Source organism: Leptosomus discolor, chromosome 1, assembly GCF_034619465.1.
Source record: "Leptosomus discolor isolate bLepDis1 chromosome 1, bLepDis1.hap2, whole genome shotgun sequence".
Taxonomy (NCBI): Eukaryota; Metazoa; Chordata; class Aves; order Leptosomiformes; family Leptosomidae; genus Leptosomus; species Leptosomus discolor.
This window is the reverse complement of record NC_141391.1, coordinates 166,585,098-166,610,586: the sequence shown is the minus strand read 5'-3', so window position 1 is coordinate 166,610,586 and position 25,489 is coordinate 166,585,098. Positions and strand designations below refer to the sequence as shown.

General features: G+C 37.9%; 1 protein-coding gene across 5 annotated transcripts in view; it reads right to left on the bottom strand.

Moving 5' to 3' along the window:
- ANKS1B (ankyrin repeat and sterile alpha motif domain containing 1B) overlaps positions 1-25,489 on the bottom strand; it is a 452,709-nt gene that overhangs the window by 292,364 nt on the left and 134,856 nt on the right. For all 5 annotated transcript variants that reach the window (XM_086470676.1, XM_086470670.1, XM_086470683.1 and 2 more), the window contains exon 10: positions 22,152-22,317. In XM_086470676.1, the coding sequence (XP_086326802.1) occupies positions 22,152-22,317 (166 nt within the window). The remainder of the gene's footprint in view (positions 1-22,151; positions 22,318-25,489) is intronic.

Below are 25,489 nucleotides of genomic sequence, written 5' to 3'. Positions count from 1 at the left end.
AAAGTAGATAATATGGAAATAGTACTATCTCTGGAGGATTAAGTCACCAGTGACTAAATTTACATACATCTCCTCGCAGAGGTCATGACCACCAGAAGGGTTAGTTTCATTGACTGGCTAAGAAATAAACAGTTTAATGTAGGTCCCATCATGAATGGTGCCATAAGGACTAGATTTTAGTGGTCTTCAATAACGGGGGAATGATCATCTAGTCTTTTAAAAAGCTTCATAACTGGGAAGAAAGACTTGTAACCACACTGGAGTGACAGATAAACTGGTATTTTCTGATTCCAGGGATAACCAAAGATATGGAAGTTTTATCAGGGATATGCTCATATCCTTGTGTTGAGGAGAAGACCAAGAAACTTGCCCTGATTATGCCTCAGGGAATTTTTCCTACTGTTGATGAGCTTTATGTAAAAGTGAGAGAGAGACACCCAGGCTCACATGAAGAATCGTATGAATCCTATTCCTTATGGTAAAGAGAGTTTGGGCATGATGATCTTCCTGAAGCTTACAGAGGGCTCAGCAAAACACAATTAACTCTAAGGCACAGCAAGGAGAATCACCCCATTACACTACAACATAACTATAGGCAGATTTCAGTACAAGTCTTAAAACAATATATCTGAGCATTTGTATGGAGACAGCACTACTTAGGCTGAATTCATTCATAGTGGGTCAATTGAGGCTGTGGATTCCACCAGCAGTAAATTTATAAGGCAGGAGCCCAAGCCAACAAGCAGGAAGGAACTAACAAAGACCTGAAACTGAGCAGAGTAGGTCACAAAATAGTAGGAATTGCCCTGATTTGATACAGAGCTGCTATATATAAGATTTCTTGAATAGCATGTGTGATAAAAATATGTGTCCTGTAAGTGGTGGACCCATCGCAAAGATTCACAGCAATTGCATACAGTAAATTAAGCCAGGCTGTAGTTCATACAGAAATCTGGGGAAAAAATAGAAAATTGCCTATTTTGTCAGGCAGATAACAAAAATGTTATATAGTAGCCCCAACTGAGGGACTACGCAATTTTCCACAGTATATGATTAAAATTGTTTTAACTTGACTAAATCCCCAAAGCAAAAATCTTCTCTCCTACAAGACTATTCAACATGGCATAAATCTAGGAACTACAGATAAGGACAATCATGTATTTCAGGTTTTCAAGGAATGAACATTTGTACAAGAGATATTTCAAAAGAGCAGATGGAGTAATGAATAATAGAATCAGTAGGTCGCTACACTGGATGCATAGAGAGAACGGTTGGACTAAACTGTTTGAATTTGCTCTTTTGAATTTGTTTTGTTTCCCACACACTTAAACCTGAATAACCATCGTTCTGAGTAGGATTGTAAATATATATCTGCAACTGTCTTGTTGAAAGCACTTGAAGCTATTACTGGCCCAGCCTTGGATGTGGCAGTTATTTCAGGATTGTGTTTGGAATTAATTACCAGTGAAGTGCATTCCACTGGCAGCAGGGGGTCTGCTTAGTTGTTTCTGCATCATCCATGAGAGTTGTGTATGACTATTATCAACTTTTTATTTCCTTTAATCACCCACCTGCACAAATAGACTTTGGAACTGCTTCAAGCTTGCATAACCCCTGTAATACCAGGCAACTGTCTGGAAAAACATCTCTCATTAAGTACTAATGAGAGATGATGGGTGATTTCCACCATTTCCTGAGTAACCTTTTGAGACTGCCTCTGCAAGCTGTTGATGTCTAATTGAGCATTCAAAAACAATGCTAGACAGTTGCCATATACTTCTTTTTGTGTGTGTGGGAAATGGGTTTTTTGTTGGCTTTTCCATGTTTGAAAGGTTTGTAGTGAAATGATTCTACTTGGCTATGACAGATAATTTGTAGACTTCTACGTTTGCCTTGTCTCAGCATGTAGTCATCATGTTTCTGTAAGTTCAATGGAAAGCACAGGGTATAGTTGCAGGTGCTAAATTATTTTCTTTCATTTCAGTCATTCACTACACACAGGAACGCCTAGTAGTTTTGTAAAAAAACCCCATCCTCCAAAAAAAGAATGATACATATTGGGGGTGTCTGTGTTTATTTTTAAATTCAACTCATCGGTGAGAGACCACTGTATGCTATCTTACACATGCCTTTTAGTATTTCACAAAGCTTCTCCTACAATCCAAAGAGACTAATCGAACTGTGATGTGCAGAGAAACTATTCTACTATTGCAAATGCAATAGATGATTAGTGAATTAGGTTATATTTTCAAATTATGTCAGAATATGAACTGCAAAAGGTGGTGAGAGTAAGTGCTCTCAAATCATTTCAGCAACGTTGATGATAGCCATACTCCCCAGGGATCAAGCTCAGTTAATAAATAATGTAAGCAGTCTTGAAGATAAACCTTCCAATATGCATCTATCTTTAGTTGTAATGAAATGAAATTCATGGTCAAAACTATATTTTCAGGAGCTTCAGTTCTTCTGAAGTATCAATTAGTTAATAAAGCTCTTTATCAGAACACCAAAGTCAAAAAGCTAACCAAAATATTTTAAAGCCAGAGAGCTAAAATGGTGTTTTAAATGTTTCAGTATTCAGTTACTGTTATTTAAAGTATCTAAATTTTTAGGTGGCTTCAGACAGCTCAACTCTCACTCTGAAAATTTACATTTTTATATTTAATATACATTTACTTGGAAAAAAGTGTTTTGTTCCAAACTTGAAATGTATGTTGTATCCCGTGTTAACAGTGTACTCCTTAAGCATAAAGAATCTGTCCAGCAGACAGCATGCACTACTAATACACAGTCACAATTCAGGGAATCTTAAAAGTGTTTGCTGTTCATTTTGAAAGCAATAGGGAGACATTTGTACCGGAGTGGACCAGATATCTAGTCCAATATGCTGCCCTGATAATGTCCAAATGATTTGTGAAAGATAAAGGAAATACTGTGGATAATTCTGGAATAGCACAATCAAGCTAATCTGTAGCACTACAGCATTAGAGGTTTCAGTAACTCAAAAAACCCAAATGCTTGATTGTATTTTTTAATTTTCAAATTATCTTTTTTATAATGAAAACACCAAAACAATTTTGCCATATATTTATTTTATGTATTTTTATTTATACTTAGCATTTTCTTCTGAAAAATACACAAATTCTACCCTTTTTACTAATATTCCTGCATTAATTTATTTTCTATCTATCTGCTGCAATTTAGATGAAATTATACGTTATAACAGTACTATATATTTATGTTATTAAGCTTACCTTCTGACTGACAAAGCAAGATTTACATAACTTCTGCTCTGAGTGTTTTGAATCTTCTATACACTTCAGCATACTTAATTCAGTTACTGTCACAGTGTGCCGTTTGCATCAGTAGTTTTCTCTTGTTTTAGTTTTAGATTCTGTAAGATCCACAAGCTAGCTTTGCAGATTTCTTAAAATTCTTCTTATTAATGTTCCCACTAATGCAACCTACTACATTTCTTATAGAGACCACAGATACGGAGTTTGGATAGACCCTCGGAATTTTTGAGAGCTGCAGTTATCTATATAAAGGACTGTAAACATAGCACAAAACTTTACATGTATTGAAGAGGTGTGCTATTGATAGCAAACAAATAAATCAAATTTTCTATATCATGCAGCTTCGGCTCATTTGTTTGACATAGAGCTAAATCAACATAGAGAGACAAGAAGGAATATTCCAACACAGTGGGGCAGAAACAAAGTAGCTGATCCCATTCAACCACTCATACCAAAACAGAGATCATAATTAAGTGAAAGTATGCCTTTTTTTTGCCAAGTTTGATGGAGAAAAATATGGCTTCAAACTATTCAACATTCTTTAACTTCAAGTCTCAAACAACAAAGAATTACAATTAAATTACACTGGAACACAGGTAAGTATTTAGCCAAAACAAAAGGCATGATTCACAGAAATCCTGTCATCCTTGCTGCCAGAACTCCTAACCACTAACAACTTCCTATTGCAAATATTATTAGAACATGAGTCACAAATTCATTCCACATTGTGTTTATCAGGCTGATATCTAGTAGTTGGACAAGGAATTTATAAAATATATTGGGGTTTGCTTGCAATGGCTTAAAAATGGCATTTAACACTTTTGTTAAATTTATCAATGGCAAATCCGTGTTGGAGTTATTACAGGTTGGATGAGAAAAACTCTGAAAGACAACTTATATAATTGATCAGAAAAAAAGCATTTTTTGAAAATTTTACTTACATTTACTTACAATATTCACAGAAAGTTTTGATATTATTTCACCATAATGTAACACAGAAATAGATGTCAAAATAATGGAAATGCTCTTCCAGAAAAAATTAGTTTCAATCTCAGCACTACTGGTAAGAAACTGGTTTTAATTGTGCTATGTTATTTAAGAATCTTCCAGCAGGGAGGGAATGATATCTGAAAGAAAATGGACATGGAGTGAACAGCTGGAACTAGAGTGGAAAGAATATTTTTACTAACTGTTTTTAATGTCCTTATGTAGAACAGATACTACTGCATACAATGATATATTGTATTATAGAAAGAATAATACACTCTGCCATGAAGCAAAATATATAAAATCATCATTCTGAACACTTTACCTGCCTTCTGAAAACAATAAAGCAACTGAGTGTGAAAATATTCTTTTATATGGGTTCTTCCAAATCTGCAATATTTGAAGGCATGCCAGAAAAAAAGACTAGCTTGATATCCTGTTGCAACAGAAAATTATTCTATCATTAGCTGCTAGTAAAGATATGCTGCATCTACACGCTTGTGGATTGGCAATACAAGCCCATTCCCATCCTATTTTGATGTCTAGCAAAGTCCTACACCTCTTGATCACTTCTGACTTCCTTCTGAGGTGGCACAAAAGTGAAAATGGTATAAAAAGAACAAAAATTAAATCTCTGTAAAGTAATACAAGGAAACTTTTTGGCAGGAAGCTACATACTGCCATCCGGACTAGCAGATGCAGAAAGCGAGACAGAAGCAGAAAAAATGGAAGTAAATGAGTGGTTTTTATTTAACTTAAAATAGAACAGGAGGAAAGATCTTTTTTTTTTTTTTTTACAGAATGCAACACTGATTACCTTCACTAGGAATCAATGTTTTTCTATTTTTTAGTCATCTCTGACACTGAACAAAACAAATAAATCTGTTCATTATGTAGAAAAATGGTTTATTTTAGCAATTGCTTAATATTTTCACAAATATTTTTATTTTAACAAAATTTAGCAAGCTATGCCAAGATTTCTGCTTTCCAAATGTACTAAAGTTAGTAGAAAAGTTTATTAAAAAAGTTCTTAAAACGTATTATATTCTCATGAAAAGTGACTTACCAGCAGAACACAATTAAAGGTACTGAAATATTAAATGCAATAATAAATTTTTCACAAAATACCACATTTAAGTGGTTACTTGCTGGAGAAGTAAAGACGGTAGAAATATGATTTTTTTATCCTAAGAGATAGTATTTGAGATCTATTCAGATCAATACTGAAATAAAATTATTAGTATGCATATTCAGTTGATTGCATGATATAAGATAAAATCAGACCCCAATTTTGATGCAGTCAGCCACAAAAAAAAAGAAATTGTTCTAAAGACTGTCAGTTAGAAGGACCAGCAAACTTTTGAGTTTGTTTGGCGGTGAGTAGTGGGGAGTTACTGCTATGCTAGGTCTACTAGAACTGTAGAAAAGAGACCAAGGATACTAACTGTATTCATATCAAAGCCAGTGACTCTTCACTACAATATTTGAAAAAGCACAGTAACTGTGTGTCAGTAGATGATCCCTACAGAGAAGAAATGACAGAAAGAAGGGAGGGGGGAGCAGGCAGAGCTGTATCTCTCTGTTAGCAGAGCCATCAAACTGATGTACGAATGCAGTGTATAGCTGGTCATGAATCTTCTGACAAATTATTTTCACCATATAAAAACTGATTAATCCAAGCTGATTTTCTTGGGGAAATATATCGTTTTCAGGATATTTTAATCAGAAATAATTCTCAGAGCAAGACAGAAGTCCTGGTGTGTGCTTACAAGAAAGACTAATGGGAAAAAAAAAAAAAAAGATAAAGACTGCAGGGCAGGTATCCCACAAAGCTGATCTTTTGATCATTCAGTTCATGGGTCCTGCTGGAGCTCAGCCCTGTTCTGACAGAGTGGGGAGGGACTGAGTTCATGTTTCTTAGTCTGACATAGAGCTGGGGTGCAGATAGGACGTGAAACGTGGGCCCAGCACTGAACAGCATTGACATGTCCTCTGATACGAATATAGTCACTCATATTATAGCCTGATACTTAGGGTTCTCAGCTTGATCCCCCACATCCCAGACAAATGCCTTAATATGGGACAGAGAAGTAGAAGGGATTGCCCAAGTCACCAAATCTAATACCTAAATCGAAGTCAATCACATCATAATAACTGTGCTACAAGGCACCTGTAGACTACACATCTATTCACCATCTACAGCAAGTCACAAAACACTCCCTAATAAACTGTGTTAAACTTGCAAACTTTAATGCAAAATGTTAAAAAGGCCTGAAAAAGTATACAAGGAGCAGGAGAGGTCAGGAGCATTGTTAAAGTCATAACTTTCTGCAACAGCCGAGAATGTCTAGATGATCCTAAGATACGCATATTGCAGTGTCTAATGATTGATCATTCAGAGTTGAGCAGCTTTATCATCTGACATTGAGAGATGAAACAGTGGAGAAATTCACCTTCCACAAAAGACAGCTGATGTCTCTGTGCGATTCAAGACACATCTATATTGCATTTCCACTGTTTCTGAAAACCAGTTTAGCTTTTTTTATAGCACTTGAACTTTATTGCATTATAGACATAAGTGAAGCACTATCTCTTGAGCACTGGATCTCTCAAATTTTAGGACTCACTGTCTTCTTAATGCAAAAATAGAACAATATGCAAAGTCTTGAGCGTAACCGAATAAAAAGTATGAAGTCAAGACAACTGGTTCCTCCCAACTTCTAATACAGAGTAAGGTTCAACCTGAAAAGCTTTGTAGAAAATTCAATTTAAGGTTTGCAGAAAATTCACAGGTGCACCAGGAGACATATAATACTAGCTAAATGCCTACTGAAGATCTCCATGCAGTGCCATACCCACTACGCAAGCTTATATTCCTCTAGAATATACCAGATGCATGTAAAATGTAAAGAAATTAATGGTAAGATGAAGTTTTACTATTACCGCTAATATTAGCAATTTCATGGGGTTTATAGCAGTATTGTTCCAATATTATATCAAATTATTGCCACTTAGAAAAGCTACTATCACATATATCTGCTCAATTATAAACCAATCACAGCAGCATTTTGAAGCGTAGGATTACTTACTAGAATGGAATATGTTGTATATGGTCTATGTGTATTTCACCCCTGACTCAAAGGTACTTGAAAGGATGCTGCAACTAACAGTCATTTAACACAGAAAAACTCAAATCCTCTACATAATATTTGCATGTGGGCATTAAAATGCCAAATACCTCAAAATAATTACGTTCCTTTGAATTATTGTCTTGATTTGAAAAAGGGGTTTTGTCTGACAGCATGCAGTCAAGTGTATAATGAGAGCATTCTAGATGGTAATCACACCAGGATGGATGAAACTGAGTGTTGGTCAGAATGCATGCACTTTGATGAGCACTCATTCGCAAAAATTGCCCAAAACTCCCACGGAAGCTAATTTTTTTGAACTGTATTTTAATGAATGATAAGAAAAAGTAATGAATCATCAGAAAATGTTTAACATATGTCAAGCAGCAGACTTTTTCTCTCACTTTGCAGAGAAAATGTAAGCTAGTCCTTTGGAAAGTAGAATCACTTTAATAACATAAAGATATTTACTGGGTGGAGACCCGCATGTATTTTGTTAACAAACTGGTCACGTGAGATCAGTCATTCCTATGTGTTTTAACTTCAGAAATGACAAGAGCATTTTTAAGAATAACATCTCATTGTTAAGGATGTTATCAGAGATGTTATCCAGAGAAGCATATGATGGGGAGCAATTATCTTAATTATGTACTAAAAACCTCTTACAGGGATGATAAGGTTGTAAAGGAAAGTACATTAGAGCTGCGATATGCAAGAATTGACGCGGCTTGTGAACCTCAGTTCAGCCTCCTGTGCATATGCATTCTGAAGAAGTCTTTAATTATTATTATAATGCTGTTTCTCCACAGGACCTTTGCTGCACCAAGGGCATAAAGGAGTCAGGGAAATGGACAATGGAACAAACCAAATTTTGGCACATTACTCTAGAAATGTGGCAGGAGAAACAATATAATAAAACAAGAGACGGGAAATATTTTCCCTAAATATCAAACAGAAACTCATATGAAAATATGCTCATATGAAAATATTGAAAGGGAATGTTAAATGAGAGTTATTAAAGCTAGAAATTTTTAATCAGTAGATCCATCTACTTTTTATCCAAGAGTTTAAAAAGATCTGGCAAGAAGTTATCTCAACAAATGGTGCTGTTTCTTAATAGCACTTGGAATATTGATAAGATGTGAGAAGGCTACAACGAAGCTAATGGAGTAACCTTAGTAGTTATAGGCTTTCAGCCCGACATCAGGAATAATGGAATAGCTGGTATGGATCATCATTAATAATAAATGAAAGGGGCATAGGTCATGCAAATTAGCATTGCTTCAGAGAAATTGGATCTTACTAGTTAACCTGGTTTTTAAATGAAATTATAAATTTGTTTAATACAAATAGAGTTAATTTGACATTTACTTTTATAATACATTTGGGTTTGTATTACATCTACGTTATTAAAATTTACTAAAGTGTCTATGTTTGCAACTGAGGTAATTTAAAAATTTTAATAATGAATGGCTTCAGATGTATGTGCATGAGAAGTACCCACTATATACATCACTCACTTGCTCTTTCCAGACTACCCAAATGAAAAAAAAGTAAGTTTCACCTATCTCTCATGGTTTAAACCCAGCCAGCAACTAAGCAACATGCTGCTGCTCACTCACTCCTTCCCACCCTGGTGGGATGGGGTGGAGAATCAGGAAAAAAAAAAGTAAAATTCGTGGGTTGAGATAAGAACAGTTTAATAATCAAGTCACACCCTAATGAAAATGGCGCCACATTATTTTGCACCACAGGTGTTGAATTTTACTTATCTCCCTTTGTAACTTCTACCAAGAAAACCGATTCCCACATTGTACAAGAAATTGAAAGAAACGAGTGTATATGTTTTCTTCTTTAAACATTAGGTAGGGCAATATATGCATGTTGGTATAACTCTACTAACAGCAGGCCACAGCTATATAAGGAAAGAATATGGAACAGGACCTGTATACATAAAGCGTATATGGATCACCTGGATCTGTTTCTTAGGTGGTATCAGAATCCTGGTTTACCTAAACTACCTAGGAATGAACTTCACTGCAGCAAGATTTTTCAGGCTGTTCGCTCACCTCCTGAAACCTACACAAAGATAATTAAAATGATCTATAACTTTCACATGCTGTCAGAAGTGATTTTAGGGAGGTAGCTAACTGGACAGAAATCAGAGATGAATGCCGCGCTGACACATCTACAGCCACCTCCAACTACGACAGCTTTATAATAACATAAGAGGTATCCTCTCTAGATTTCAGATTAAATCAGAAAAAAAGGGAAATATTCTCACAGACTACCTCATTTTTCATCCTATACTACAAGACACACATTTTTCCTGATCTCATGTCAATATTTAATTGACTAATTCCTAATTTTAATAAAGACCCTTCTTTTGGAAGAAGATATGTATGGTGAAAATCTAACCCAACTGAAATCCACAGCAAAACATGCCCTTACATGAATGAGCTTCGGAATACATGTCAGGCTCTGAGATTCAGATCACTTGAAGACCTACTGGTCAAAACCAGTAGGTCAATAACACTTGTCAACAAAATAGTAATCAACATAGGACCAGAAACACAGGTGAACTAGCCCCCTCTAAGAGATGTAGTAATAAAAAAAGCTAATAGAAAGCATCCTAATTGTACTCCAAGAACTATGATAATATCAGAAATACAAAAAAATCGGTATGAAAACATCATTAGGCTAAAACAGAACTCCCAATCTCCCTGTGCTGTGGGAATTCGTACTTAGAGAAAATAAAAAGAACTGTAAGATCATAGAATCATAGAATAGTTTGGGTTGGAGGGGACCCAGAAAACACCTAAAAATAGAAAAGAAATTATAAATTTATAATTTATATTATAGGAATGCTATATCAGCAAACCCTCTCCAGGCATAATTTTCAGAAATATTTTCTTTTGCATTTTTGAAGGGTACTTAAATCAAGTACTAGCTCTACTGAAGAACATACAACAAAAATGCATGATAGAAGAGTTATTGTATATTTTATTCTTCCATCAGCACTCCCGTAACCTTTATTAAAATGCCACATGAAATTTTAAAATCTGAACTGCAAACATATGCTAGTGTATTAGACAAAATTTCTTCTGATAAGAAGTGTGCACTCTATACTGTGGCAGTAACAGTGACAAACACAAAATGTGTCATCACTGAAACTCAATTAGGAGAAGGTTAGTTTGATTTCCAGCAGACTGCGTTCTGGCAAAGATTTGTATCTTGAAGCTCTGAATGTGAGCCTTACATCTTTATAAATTAACTTGTTAAAACTAGTAAATTGAGAAATTCCATAGCCAAATTCTCTCCATATGGCTCAACCAGAGGTTAAAGGAAGACAAATTAGAGCAGACAAAAAGTGTGTACAGGTCTTATAACTAAAGCTGGGTGTTATATTTCACTATGAATGAGATATTAACTGAAAAATACAGCTGAAAATTGTTTGATAATTGTTGATTTTCACTTTAAAATAGATTTTGCTAAAAAATGTATGTAAATAAACAGCAAAACCAAAAGGAAATATTTTCAGCTGGACTAAGAATAATATTTAATTGAAAAACTATATCAATTTTTCAGTTCAACCACCTCAGGTCTTCTTGTAATCTTTATAACTTCACTCCCCTCTTACACAGAATATAAAAAGGATATTAGGGCACAGTATGTAGATAATATAATCCAGATTTCTATAGAGGCCAATACCTTAAATGGATGCATGCCTACAGAAATAAAACAAAATAACTTGAACATCCTGTGATACAGAGCACACACCTTTGGAAGACCTCTATCCAACACTTTACCACCCTTTGGAGCCCTCTAGCCACCATGACAAGGCAGCATACAGACATGAATAAGGGCAATAAGAGATTTTCAGAATCATTCAGAGGCTGCCCAGAATTGCTTCTTGAAGAGTTGCTGGAAAGCACTGACTTAGCCAAAGACAGTATGTTAGGGTTCGGGTTCCTCTGTCTTGACTTCAGTTGGCCATGAATACACTGAGGCTGGAAATGAGAAGCTTCTTAATCTCTAGCACAGAAATTGGTGGTTCTGAAACAGATTTCTATTCCGAGTAATGGGCATAAAACCCCAGATATTTTTAAGATGTATCTTGAGAGGTTTATTAAAGGACCTACACAAAGTCTAGAACCTAACTTTTCTCCCTTTAAGGGGAGTACCCTTATCATGTCAGGGCACTGTGAGACTCTTTTACTCATACTCATTCTCATGGCCTATGAATCTTTTTCTGTGCCAGAGGTACAGAGGGATTAGACTGTAAAAAACACCCTGAGAACCGGGAAACTTTACTTAGTAATGAGAGCATTTCTCTAAGGTCAAAAATTACTTAGAAGAGAAATCACTTGCTGCCTAAGACTTCACCTATTAAGTTGTTATGGAAACACAAGCCTCTTTTGTCAGTTACCTACTCCACTAAACCAATGCCTGGCTCAAATTACGACACACACCTATGCTTTGTGTTCCTTATTGACAAGTTCTGAGTGGCTCTTCACTTCTCACTCAACATACAGATTAATTATACTCTTTGGAGATACTGTCTCCTTGAGTAACAGAGAGAAGAATAGGCGACGTTGAATATCATTCATACATCATGTCAAGCCCTGAGACACTGATTAGCTTTAATGGCCCTGACCAGCATTCTGAGGGTTTCCATTCACATCCCACTTCCTGGAGACATAATTTCAGCTCATCCTGGGAACTTTAGTCTCTGCCTGAGCTATGCTGAAGGAGTGCCTGTCTTGTGCTTATGTCTGTGCCTGTGCCTTGTGCATCCAGACCTCAACTCATGGGCTGACCTTGGACTTGGTCTTGTCATCATGAACCTTCCTGGTCAGCACTGGAGCTGATCCTGACCTGAATGTTGACTTTCTATCTTGACTTTAGATCTACCTCACCAGCACAAATTTGCTTGATGATCTGGGTTCTTGGCTGAACCTGGCCATGATCTCTAGGTCTCCTCTGTCCATGGGTGGTGAGATAGGACCCTGCCTAGTGAGGCCCCTGCTCTGTCAGCTGTGGTAGTCCTCTTTGCTCCTGCCTCCCCATCCCTGACGAAGCAGCTGGCCCTTGCTGCTCCCTGACACATCAGGCCCAAGACTCAGTACTTAGGTAATTTAGCACTCATGGCAGATAGGCAGTAATGATTTTGAATATGCATCACAATACCAGAAGATTTCATAGACAATCAGTTGCTTCAGAAAAATTGGTGTCAAATTAGGCTAAATTTCATACACTTTAGCTATTTTCAGATGGTTCTAAACCAACTGTTAGATACTGCAGTTACTGTGCTTGCTAAGAGACTCCCTTCTTTATTATGTTCTCTACACAGCTAAGATGATCTTTCTTGATCACTGAAAGTATTTAATCCTGAGGACTTAGACTGTAGGTCATGTGTTTAAGTGCACTATATCCTGCTATCTCTGTTTATGTTTAGATGAAATACAGCCCTTCTAGCAGTCCTTCTGTCTGAAGCAATTTGGGTGAGCGGACTTCAGAAAGGTTACTGCATGATCCTTCAAATCAATTATAGTTTCAAAATGATGAAGCATGGGTGACTAAGGCTAGCCTCTCGAATTTCCATTCATCCAGGCAATTTTGTATATCCAGGCAGTGTGATGCTTCCTTCTTGTGGCCGCTTTGCACTAGTTTGCTTATAGTTAGAAAATAACTGCACAAAAGCAAAGATATAAATTCATTAAACAAGAAAAGATGCATTTGCTATCTTAGTCTCAGTCTGGAGAATTGAAATGTCCAAATATTCAGAATAGGTGCTGTGAAGATTTGTTACTGAAGTCCATCAGAAACTGATGACCTGACAAATACCACTTTATTTACCCAGCGAAGTATTTAATGATTTAGGGAACTACGTAGAAGATTTATATTTTATTTTTGATAAAAATGTTATCACAGCTAGGCTTTTATTTCAACTCAGGTTTCTAAAGAACTGTCTCCTATATAGACACATGAGACTGCTGACACTGTTATACAGAGGTGAGCTGACACACTGGCTACAATTTTTCAGGTTCATTTTAATTGTAATAACAGGAGAGGGATGCCAGGCTGAGAAAGCAAAAGAACCCTAATGATGCAGTAGATAGGCGAGCTTGGGGAGAGTTTGATATATTCTAATAATTCATTGACAAGAATTTTTTAGAATCATAGAACAGTTTGAGTTGGAAGGGACCATTAAAGGTCATCTGGTCCAACACCCTGCAATGAGCAAGGACATCTTTAGCTCGATCAGGTTGCTCAAACCCCCGCCCAACCTGACCTTGAAAGTTTCCAGAGATGGTGCTTCTACCACATCTCTGGGCAACCTGTTCCAGTGTTTCACCAGCCTCAGTGTAAAACATTTCTTCCTTATACCGTCTTTTAGTTTAAAACCATTACTCCTTGTCCTATCACAACAGGCCCCGCTAAAAAGATTGCCCCCATCTTTCTTACAGGTCCCCTTATGTACTCAAAGGCTGCAATAAGGTCTCCCTGGAGCCTTCTCTTCTCCAGGCTGAACAACCCCAACTCTCTCAGCCTTTCCTCATAGGAGAGGTGCTGCAGCCTGCTGATCATCTTCGTGGCCCTCCTCTGGACTCGCTTGAGCGGGTCCATGTCTTTCTTATGCTGAGGACTCCAGAGGTGAACACAGCATTGCAGGTGGGGTCTCACCAGAGCAGAGTACAGGCCTCAACTTGCTGACCGCGCTTCTTTTGATGCAGCCCAGGGTACAGTTGGCCTTCTGGGCTGTGAGTGCACATTGCCAGCTCATGTCCACCTTCACATCCACCAGTACTCCCAAGATCTTCTTGGTAGGACTGTTCTCAATCCCTTCATCGCCCAACCTGTATTGATACTGAGGATTGCCCTGATCCTGCTGCAGGACCTTACACTTGGCTCTGTTGAACCTCATGAGGTTCACACAAGCCTACTTCTCAAGCTTGTCCAGGCCCCTCTGGGTGTCATCCCATCCCTCAGTCATGTTGACTACACCACTTAGCCTGGCATCTCTGCAAACTTGCTCAGGATGCACTTGATCCCACCACCTATGTCATTCATGAAGATATTAAACAGCACTGGTGCCAGTACAGGGACACCACTTGTCACTAATCTCCATCTGGACATCAAGCTGTTGACCACTACCCTCTGGATGTGACCATCCAACCAATTCCTCACCCACTGAACGGTTAACTCATCAAATCCATGTCTATCCAATTTAGAGAGCGGCCTTACAGAAGTCTAGATAGATGACATCGATAGCTCTTCCCTTGTCCACTGATGTAGTCACTCTATCACAGAAGGTGACTAGGCTGGTCAGGCAGGACTTGCCCTTGGTGAGGCCATGCTAGCTTCTCGAATCACCTCCCTGTCCTCCATGTGCCTTAGCCTAGATTCTAGAAGTATCTGTTCGATGATTTTCTCAGGCACAGATGTGAGGCTGACAGGGCGGTAGTTCCCAGGGTCCTCCTTTCTACCCTTTTTAAAACTGGGTGAAAAGTTTCCCTTTTTCCAGTCACCAGGGACTTCACCTGACTGCCACAACTTTTCAAGTTTTCAACATCAGCCAATTCCCTCAGAACTCTGGGATACATCTCATCAGGTCTCATAGACTTATGTATGTTCATGTTCATTAGGTGGTGTCCTAGGTTACAGTGTAAGATGTGCCCCCCAAAAAAGTATTCCATTACCATCTTCAGGAGCTGTTGAGACCAGGTGGGGCGGTGCTCCCTGCCTCCCCCCTCTGGACTATCTTCTGTTAATGGGCACAACAATGCCTTATCGCCTGACCCATAGATAACTCGCTCCTGGACTATCTCCTCTTAATGGCCCATCAAGGAACTGCCTCACGACTCCCCATCCCATTGTGAGATGCTCCGCCCCGGGGGAAGGAGCCAAGCATTCCATGCTAAATAAAAACTGAGATCTTGAACACCCTAGCAGCCTTCTTCCACTGAATTCCCAGAGGAGTTTTTTCCCCCACTGGAGTTCCAGAGGACAAGAGCTACCTACCTACCACTGGACCTTCGGAGGAAGACCAGACCCTTTTACAAGATCACTGATTCAACAGAACTACATCCATCACTTCAGGAGGACTGCAGCCACCATCTTATCAGACTGCTACTGCCACCCTAACAGGGTGTCAGGTTGTATTTCTGACGCTGTCAGTGTAAACCAGTGGGTTGTTTTTTTTCCCTGCCTTGTGTTAAATATATATATATAATTAGAAAAGAACTGTTATTCCTATTCCCCATATCTTTGCCTGAAGGATCCTTAATTTCAAAATTATAATAATTTGGAGGGAAGGGGGTTGCATTTTTCCATTTCAAGGGAGGCTCCTGCCTTCCTCAGCAGACACCTGTCTTTCAAACCAAGACAGGTGGTCATGAACCTGATCTTCTCTTATGGTGGGAGGGACTTTGCTCCCCGAGTCCCCATCCACATGAAAGGTGTGGGAAGAGAGGTTGCCAGTGAAGACTGAGGCAAAAAAAGTCATTGAGCTCTCAGCCTTCTCCTTTTCTGTTGTTACCAGCTTGTCATCTTGCTCATCAGAGGGGGTATGCTTTCTTTAACCTTCCTGTTCTGGCTGACATACCTCTAAGAAGCCCTTCTTATTATTCTTTGTATTCCTTGCCAAGTTCAGCTCCAGCTGCACCTTGACCTTCCTGACCCCATCCCTACACAACCAGGCAGCATCCATGTACACTTCCCAAGACACCTGTCCCTGCTTCAACTGCTTGCGCATTTCCTTCTTGCCGTTTATTTTGATCAGTTGGTCTCAACTCAGCCATGCCAGTCTCTTGTCTTGCTTTCCTGATTTCTTACACCTGGGGACTAAGAGCCCTTGCACCCTGTAGAAACCGTCCTTAAAGATCTGCCAGCTCTGTTGTGCGCCCTTGTCCCTTAGAACAGTTTCCCAGGGGATCCTATTGACTAACTCCTTGAAGAGCTGGAAGTTTGCTTTCTTAAAATCCAGAGTCCTGACTTTTCTCTTTGCCTGCCCTATATCCTTCAGGACTGTGAACTCCATCAGTGTGTGATCACTGCAGCCCAGGCTGCCTCCAGTCTTGACATCACCAATTAGCTCATTCACATTGACGACCGTCAGGCCCAGTATGGCACCCCCTCTAGTAGGGCTGTCTATTACCTGGCTTAAGAATTATCCTCCATGCACTCAAGGAGTCTCCTGGATTGCCTACAGCTTGTCACGCTACTTTTCCATCAGATGTTGGGGTGGTTAAAGTCGCCCAGCAGGATAAGAGCCTATGAGTGCAAAGCCTCCTGTAGCTGGAGTAAAACTTCATCCATGGGCTCCTCTTGATTGGGTGGCCTGTAGTAGACCCCAACCACAAAGTTCCCTTTGTTGCTTCTCTAATTCTTACCCATAAGCTTTCAACCTGCTCATGGCTGTTCTTCAGAGACAGCTCTTCACACTCTATCCATTTCTTGATGTAGAGGGCAACCCCTCAACCCCTCCTTCCTTGCCTGTCTCTTCTGAGCAGCCTGAAGACATCAATAGCCATGGTCCAGTCATGGGATTTGTCCCATCCAGTTTCAGTAACAGCAACCAGGTTGTAGCTTTCTAGCAGCACAGTGGCTTCCAAATCTTGTTTGTTGCCCACGCTGTATGCATTGGTGTAGAGGCACTTCAGCTGGGCTGTCGGCCATGTCACCTTCTTAGAGCAACATCCCTTAATTCCTTCAAAGGATTTCACCAGTGTTTCCCTGTTGGCTCCTATTACCTCCGGCGCCCCTGGCTCACCTCCACAAGACCTCAAGCGTGCTGCAGTGTGTCCAGCATGCTGCAGAGTGACAGGCTGAGGGCCCTCGCTAGCACCCTGTGCCTCTAACCATAGCGTGTCATCCCACAGCTTGTCACAGGCAAGCTTGATATTATCCCCATCCCCCTTCCAGTCTACTTTAAAGCTCTGTCAATAAGACCCACAAGCTCCTAAGCAAAGCCCCTCTACCCCCTATGAGAAAGGCAAATGCCATCTGACACCAGCAAGCCTGGCACCATGCAGGCCATCCCGTTATAGAAAACCCCAAAATGGTGGTGGTGGCACCAGCCCCAAAGCCATGTATTAATAGACAATGCATTAATGTAGCCATGTATTAATTTTTTGTTAGTTTCCCTTCTGTGATTATGAGGCTACAAGAAAAAGGTATCATTAACTACAGATTTCTTATCTTGCATAGTCGTCCTTACAAGATACCGGCATTTAAGAGCAAATTAAGTAATTTTCCTAAATAACAAAACTGTCATGACTGACAACAGCAAGATTTCTCCAAAATACATTTAGCTGGGTAGATGACCAGAAGAGCTGCTAAGATATCTCTTCCTTTATGTTTCAACTCCTTGCCTTGCCTTTGCCTGCTACAGGCTAGCAGCAAGACATCACATACCTGAGGACATTTTTATCCCCTTGACAGAAGCCATATCTTAGATGTAAGTGGGTAGAGTAGTTGTACCACAGCTATCTTTAAAATTGTTGACTTGGGAATTGCTGACTGTGCAGTGGCTGAGAGCTCAGCATAAGTGAAGTCCCTAAGTATTTACCTTATTTCTCAGCTGGATTTTGCAGCCCACACTGTGTTCTGCATTGCTACAGCCGAGCTGTTTCCAGAGTTGAAGATGGCTCACTAAGGTGTCCTTGACCTGCAGCCACAGTGAAGTAATATAACTGGAAAAAATAGGTCCTTGAACTAGAAATCCCTTATCCAAGGATGATTTTCACACCATTTACAGACAGCAATGTCTCTTCCTGTTATTGAGATGCTGTATTAAAACCTTCACTAATCAGCATGGGAAGACCAGTTTTCCCAAAGGAGGATTTTTGTTTTGCACCAAGTCATTAACAAAAAAACAGAGTTTGAAAAGTCCTCTTTAATTCCTAAGGATGCTCAATGAGACCTAAAATTATTTTAAGCAGTACTGGCCATCATTCACTATTATTAAAAAAATAGCATTTTAGACTGCCCACCCGGTCTCACTCCTCGGGAGTTTCTTTAGTAGAAACTATAGAGGCAGACTGAAAGAGGTATGATCTCTCTATTAGGTATGGACACACACTTAACTCCAATTAAAAAAAAAAAAAAATTATTAACATTGTTTCTGTAATGTACCTCAGATTTCATTCAGTATTTCTGCTAAAAAAAAGTATGACATTATGAGGTGCAAGGATGCAAAATGTCCAAGCTACCAAGGATGCAAGTTAAGTCTGTAAGAGTCTTCAACAGCACAGGCCCAAATGCACCGTTGTGCTGTACTTAAACTTCTGCTACCAGTATTCTAGACACTAGATAACTGATTAAAACCACGCTAACTTCATTAAGAGACTTGACAATGCCTACTTTAGCATTAGAATTATCCAGTGCCTTAAGCTTTAGCCATTTATTAAAAGTTTACACCTTTTCTGAGATGATTTGTTGCTATAGTTCACAAAATTTAATTACATCCTTAACATCAAAAGGGCAATACTAATGCGTGCCTTTTGAACTAATAAAATTTAAGTTATTTTCAAGGTTAAATATGTAATGTGATTTTTTTTAATGGAAGGGCAGGCTAAAAACTGAAATGACTAGTAAAAATGTCTAGTTTAAGGAATGAGGATATTTTTCTGGAAGAGCCCAACAGAAAGACTAGTAAGACTGATTCATGAATAAATTCAGTTATGAAATTAATTTTATGGGATTGATTTATGAAATTTTAAATCCAAATTTATATTTTACTTGGCAGAAACATTTGTCTCAAAGAGTGCAGTATTTCAGAATATTCCTATTAAGTCTTAACTGTTAGTTTAAAAGCAGAGATAGTGAGACAGAGATGCTAACATGTTTTGCCAACCTTGTCCTATCAACCTACTGCAGAAACAAAGAACAGCTTAACTTGAACTCAGACGCACATGCAGCCTTTTTCACTCTCAGATCAGTTCTAATTAGAAGCCATTGTTTTAACTGTGAGCATAAACTAATAATGTAACTGTTCTTCCTATATAAACCTGATTTCTTTCAAACATACACAAACCTCACACAACATAGGGTTTCAGAAGTGGAAGTAACAAACTTTATGACTACTTTTATTTCCTTTCTGTTCAGTTTTTCTCCCTTATATCTAACAATCCTTTACAATTTGGTGCATGAAGTTCTCATCCTCTACTACTCCTTCAGTTCAATAGTAAGATTCAGGAAATTAAGAATAATATGGAAAACAACAGAGCACTCTGTTTTTTTCCCCAGTAGATCAGAGAATGATGAATGTCAAGGTGACCGTTCCAAACCTGTTAGGAGTTTACTGGCAGGGCAGAAAACGGTTACAACATGCAGCTCTACGGCTTGAAAGACCAGCCAGGAACGACCTTTCCTCTCAACACAGGAAAGGAGAATTTTCAATCACTGAGTGCTGTCAGTCTCACTTCTGCTGCCAAGAGGTAGTAATGCCCCAGACAGTGCAGAGATAAGAGTGTATCACAACCCAGGGAAAGGAGACTGACAGATGCAATTTTATGTTCAAAGTGCTGCCTCGTGCTCTGAAATGAACTCCACACATGACATAGTATAGCAATTTGAAACAGTATTCCCAAAGTCAGCATGTCTCAGTGATACAAAACCAGGGAAATTCAGGAAAAAAGGCATGCAAATTAGATATTTGTTTTAATTGAATGATCTCTGTAATCATACACAACTTATTCAAGCAATAAATCTGTATGACCTGAAGTGGCAGGCTGACATTCACATACAATTATGTGTGCCATTAAGTGCCATATAACTGTGAGTGACATGGTTGATTTCATTTGGGCCATTGGTAGTATAAGATAACAGCCAACATAATTACAGATATGGTTTATAAGCCAGGCCAGTTAGATGACTACTACATTTATAGCTTAAAATAAAATCACATTTTGGAATCTGCTTATCTACACAGCCAAATATTCTTCCCAATAAAATGCCAAAGAAAAGATCATAGTGGTATATAGAAAACTAAGACATAAGGAATTACAGCACGCTTGTATTGTCAACTCATTGGCCTTGTTAGATCTTATAAAGATTATGGGTGCCCTCATGAGGGTCCTACAGCTTCCTTGGTTATTCTCCAGGCCTCTGAGGCACACTGTATTCAACCATATACAAAACATATTTCCAGATTAAGACATAAAAATGTCCTTTTTAGGATCTCTTTTTCATACCGATCTTGATGGACTTCCATGCCTAAGAAAAATGCTTATGTTCATCAGACAGTACACTTCCAAAGCCTGGTAATTTAACTAGCAAAAAGTCTGTATTTTTTTCTTTAAATTCTAATTCTAATTACAATGGAAAGCTTTGTAGTTGAGTCCCCTTACTATGGAGGCAGATAATGACTCCCTTGGCCAATTTATGGGGTAGGAGTATGGCAGTCTTCCCATTGCAATAAGTATGTTTATGATGATTAATCAAGCAGAAGTCTGAAAAACAAGGATAATTTGGCATTTTCTTTCTTTACTGAATGACAACCCATAATATTGTCCTGCACAGTCTGCTATTTTTTTTAGATTATCAGAGCCAAAATCACATCAACAAAGTAAACCTTCAGTTACACAAGAAGTCATGCTGATGTTCGAGTCAGATTCTGGTCTACTCTGCACAATTATGCTATGAAGATGCTATCCTATTTTGTGCCGCCTGTTAGACCACTGTTCATAACACAGGTTCCTGCAAGTCTTCTTTAGCCCAAATGTTATGGAAAGGTGGAAATTATGACGAACTCCACCTCACCTTGCAGACTCCAAAGCTATATCTTGATATCTGGGCCTTATATACTATGGCTGATATAGCTCCGGCACTCTTCCAATACTAGTTCAGCTGTGAAATCAAGAAAGTGCTTCCCCTTACACAGACTAGATAGGTAACATGATGTTAGTCAACAATCACCTGTCCTTGTACATTTCCCAAATCATGACTCATAATCAAGATAGCACAGGTCGAAAATTCAATTGTCCATTTCAAATAGGTCTGTACTGCAGAGAACTGTCATTTGTCAAAGCAGACTCGCAGTCTAATTACTTAGAGCGAAATGATTATGTTCTGAAATTCCCGTACCAGGTTGTGACTAATGAAGAGTTCAAATGAGAGTAATGGAAGAGAGCATGTAATTTTGGAGAATATAAACAGAGTCCTTACAGATAATATCATTCATCTGACTCAGCATAATTCTATTGGTTTTTAACTGTTGTAACTCATCGCTTTTCAAACCTGTATAATACAAACACCTGTCTGCCAAACTGTCATTTAATTTTTCTATCAATTCTCATTCACTGTTTCATTTTCAAAACCAGAGCAGATCTTCCGTTACGTAATGTGAAAATACAGGGTACTTTAAATTTTGAATTAGTTGTAGAATACTGTTGCTAAGCACTTCATTAAAAACCAGAAACATATCGGTGCATTACTGCAAAATGCTGGTCTTAAAGAAATGCAGTTTCTAATTTGGCTTTTTTAAATCTTATATTTATCTAAGAAAGTATTTGAACTCCTGCTTTGTTTTCCTTTCTCAGCATTTTGCTATTAATCTTTATTCTGATGTAAAGCTCTTATGGTAGTTAATGGAAGACTATAATCATGCTGTGATAAGTAAGCAGAGTACTGTATTCTTGAAAAAATAAACCTATACCTTCTATATATAATTCTATACCTTCTATAACAGTACACTTACACCAAAGACTATGTAAAGAATTATTTGGTTATTTACCTGGTCTTGAGGAAGGAACTCTTCCTATCTCTAGGGAACAAGGTTTTTTGGTCACTGCTATGTCTACTGAATCACAGAGACTGCTGTCATTTTCTGAAGGAACTGCATCCAGAGGTACAGAGGGTATTGCTTCCAATGCATAACCTCTCTTCTTTGAATAAGATTCCTGAAATGCAAAAATTTAAGTAGGTGAGAGAGATATTTCTCAGATGATATAGGAAAAGAACCAAGTTCAATAACTCTGGCTAGCAGGGATTAAAATTCAGCAAATTAAGTACCACATTCTGCTGAAATCCAAATTGCAACAGACTGGAAGAATTATTTGTATGCTAGAAGATAACATTTCGTGTTTCTTTAAATTTTTGTGTAATGAAACTCTTGTTTAGTTACAGAAATGTCTTTATTCATTAAACTTTTTATTTAGCAAAAGCTCCAACATAACTGGTCTTGCCATACCTGTTTTGATAGGTTCTAATTCAGGGGATGTCTCTTATTCATTTTTTTTTAATTATATCTCATGAAAGTGACAATTACATTAACCATTGCAATTACTTTCTCTTTGGGGATGGTTTTACCATATGTCTATATTATATATAAGAAATCTAAAGATATGCCACCTACATTTTGATGGCAGAATCCCAGGTTGTGAATGAAGATGCTGTATATTTGAATGAACAGCAATAATGGTGCAAGGTCTCCTACCATGTGACTGAATTCCCATCACTAGCAAATGTTGAGGGAGGGATAAAAGGAATTAGTCAGAAGTTTTGCTGGTACACTAAACTGTCCAATCAAGCAGACTGTCTCTGCTTTAGATCATGAATAAGAAGATACCATACAGTTTCCTCAGAGTTTCTCGATTTGTGATCATTTTTTTTTAAATCCTGGCAGAAAACAATTGCATGGGAAAAGATATATTTCCACATCTTTCTTACATTGGACATATGGATGCCAGGGATAGTCAAGCATTGCACATAAATCAAATAGGATATAATAAAATGCAAAAGGCCAGAAATCTCACTGACAGTTAGATATTATGATACCACTACTCAGAAAATGATTGGAGAATGTGATGACTAAACAGGATCTGGAATAACAATTTCTTCAACAAGAACTCATATGACCTAAGGTAAACTATGGTTGTAGATAGTTGTCCCTTTTTTAGGTAAATGCTTTATACTGTTAGCAGATCATTACACTACCAAACTTTTTACAGTTTTTCCTGCTCATTTTGTTGTGATTTTCATGAGTTCATAATCTGGTAATAATTCAAGACTTCTCAAAGGATAGGGTTGAGATGGCAGCAACAGGAGCTTCACTTCAAAATTCTACTTGATGACTTCAGCACAACCAAATTTTAAATCCTAGGTTAAACCACCACTGAATAAAGAACTTGAAAAAGAATACTGGAAACAGTTAAAGGGAAAAAACCATCCAAAATAAAATAAACAGAATACTATCAAGCATTTTTAATAAAAAATGAGTATGTAGTGGCAAACAATACAAAATTAGTGGTCGGTGTTCAAAAAACATGCCTAGAAGTGGAATGTGATTGTGCCTCTGCCTCTTTTACCCTTTGCTGTTTAATCGTTAGTCAGTGTGACCTCTGCATTAACAATCTTACTTATGTATAGTAATAGTAACTACTTTTCAGCTTTAGCGGACTCTAAAGACATAACAAGGAATTAGAAAAGTGCATAAGTGGCCTTACTGCAACTCCAAATACAACTTTTTAAACTTAAGCCACCTCATTCCTTAAATGAAGTTAATAGAAAATTATTCCTGCAGCCCAAATGCTGTAAAAAACAAAACCCTTTTTTTTTTAAAAAAAAGTCCTGCAAATAACACTTGCATAAAATGAAGCATGGATATCAGAAGGAGTACAGCTGAAATCAAGTAGTTTACAAAAACACAGTTACACAGTTTTATTACTGGAATAAATGTGCATGAGTTGAAAACTTAGGTCTAAATTAGAGAAGACTTTTTAAACCTTGTAATTTATAAATAAGAGCACTGTTAACTCTGTATTATATTCCTGCCTTTTTATCACAATAAATATAGAAAATATTTCTCCCCAGACTGCACTGCGTAATGTGGGGGCGTCAAGGCAGCTGAAGTGCAACGGCAGGACGAGACGATTCCTTCCTACCTTGAAAAAAAAAGGAATTTCTACCTTGTCCATTAAAGCCTGATGTAAAAAGACAGAGGCAAAAAATTTATTTACCAAAACAATGACTGAAACAGCAGGCTACTTGTGCATGCAAGTTTCTATAAGAGTAAGGCAGAATGCCAAAACTCTAGTAATAGTAAAACTGCCTAGAGAAGCCCATGAAGAAATAGTGCAGCCTTAAAGTTGTCACCAAACACTGAAGTGAAACACTGCTCAGCTCCTGAATTCAACTACATTTAAAAAAAACATTAAAAATTGATACACAAGACATAAGAATAGACACTGGAACATACTTTATGTCGATGTCACCTCATATTCTGTCTACAAAGGCAGCCAACAGTGGTGGTCTAGAGAACAGTGAGACCAGCACAAGACCAGGATAAGCATGTAGCAGTACTTCTCGTTCTACAACACTTTGAGGGACCCACACTTCATTATCAAAAGCTGCTGACTTTGTTTTGCATGTCCACCGATCAAACTTTCTAAAATTACCTTCCCAAGTTGCCTTTAGAGCACGTCACTTTTTGCAGTTTGCATGCACCTCAGTTTATTTTTAGCTATCTCACCAAGTTTGACATCCCTAATTCTTGGCTTTAGAAGTCAACACATGGTTGTTCCTTACTTATCCTCTCCTTGTGATTTCACAGATCTCTATCACACTTTTCTTGTAGACTCCTTTAGGAAATGAGAGATTCTAATCTAACAACCCAGCTGTTCCAGACTTTTGACCATCCCTATCACCCCTCACCCTCTCAGTCTTCATCCTGATGTGGCAGGGATCAGATTTTCATATAGCATTCAAGATGAGGGCCTCATCAAGTATTCATACTGACACAATGATGTTCCCTCTTTTGTACTCTACTCCTTTCCTAACTGCTTTTAACATTCAGTTTGATTTTCTGAACGTTATTCAACATTCTGTAATTAACATTGCTACTATATAAATGTCAGAGAAGAATAAATAAAAATGATGCGGTTACTGAGAAAATGGTTGGAATGTAAATTACTGACAAGTAAATTCTTCCTAAATCTCTCCCTAATAAAGCAAATATGATAATAGTATGTCAAGCAGAACTTAAATAAGTTTCAATACTTTAAATACTTAAAAAAGTCTGGAATTCTATCAACTGATTAAGAAAAGATGATAAGTTTTAATTAAAAAGTGCAT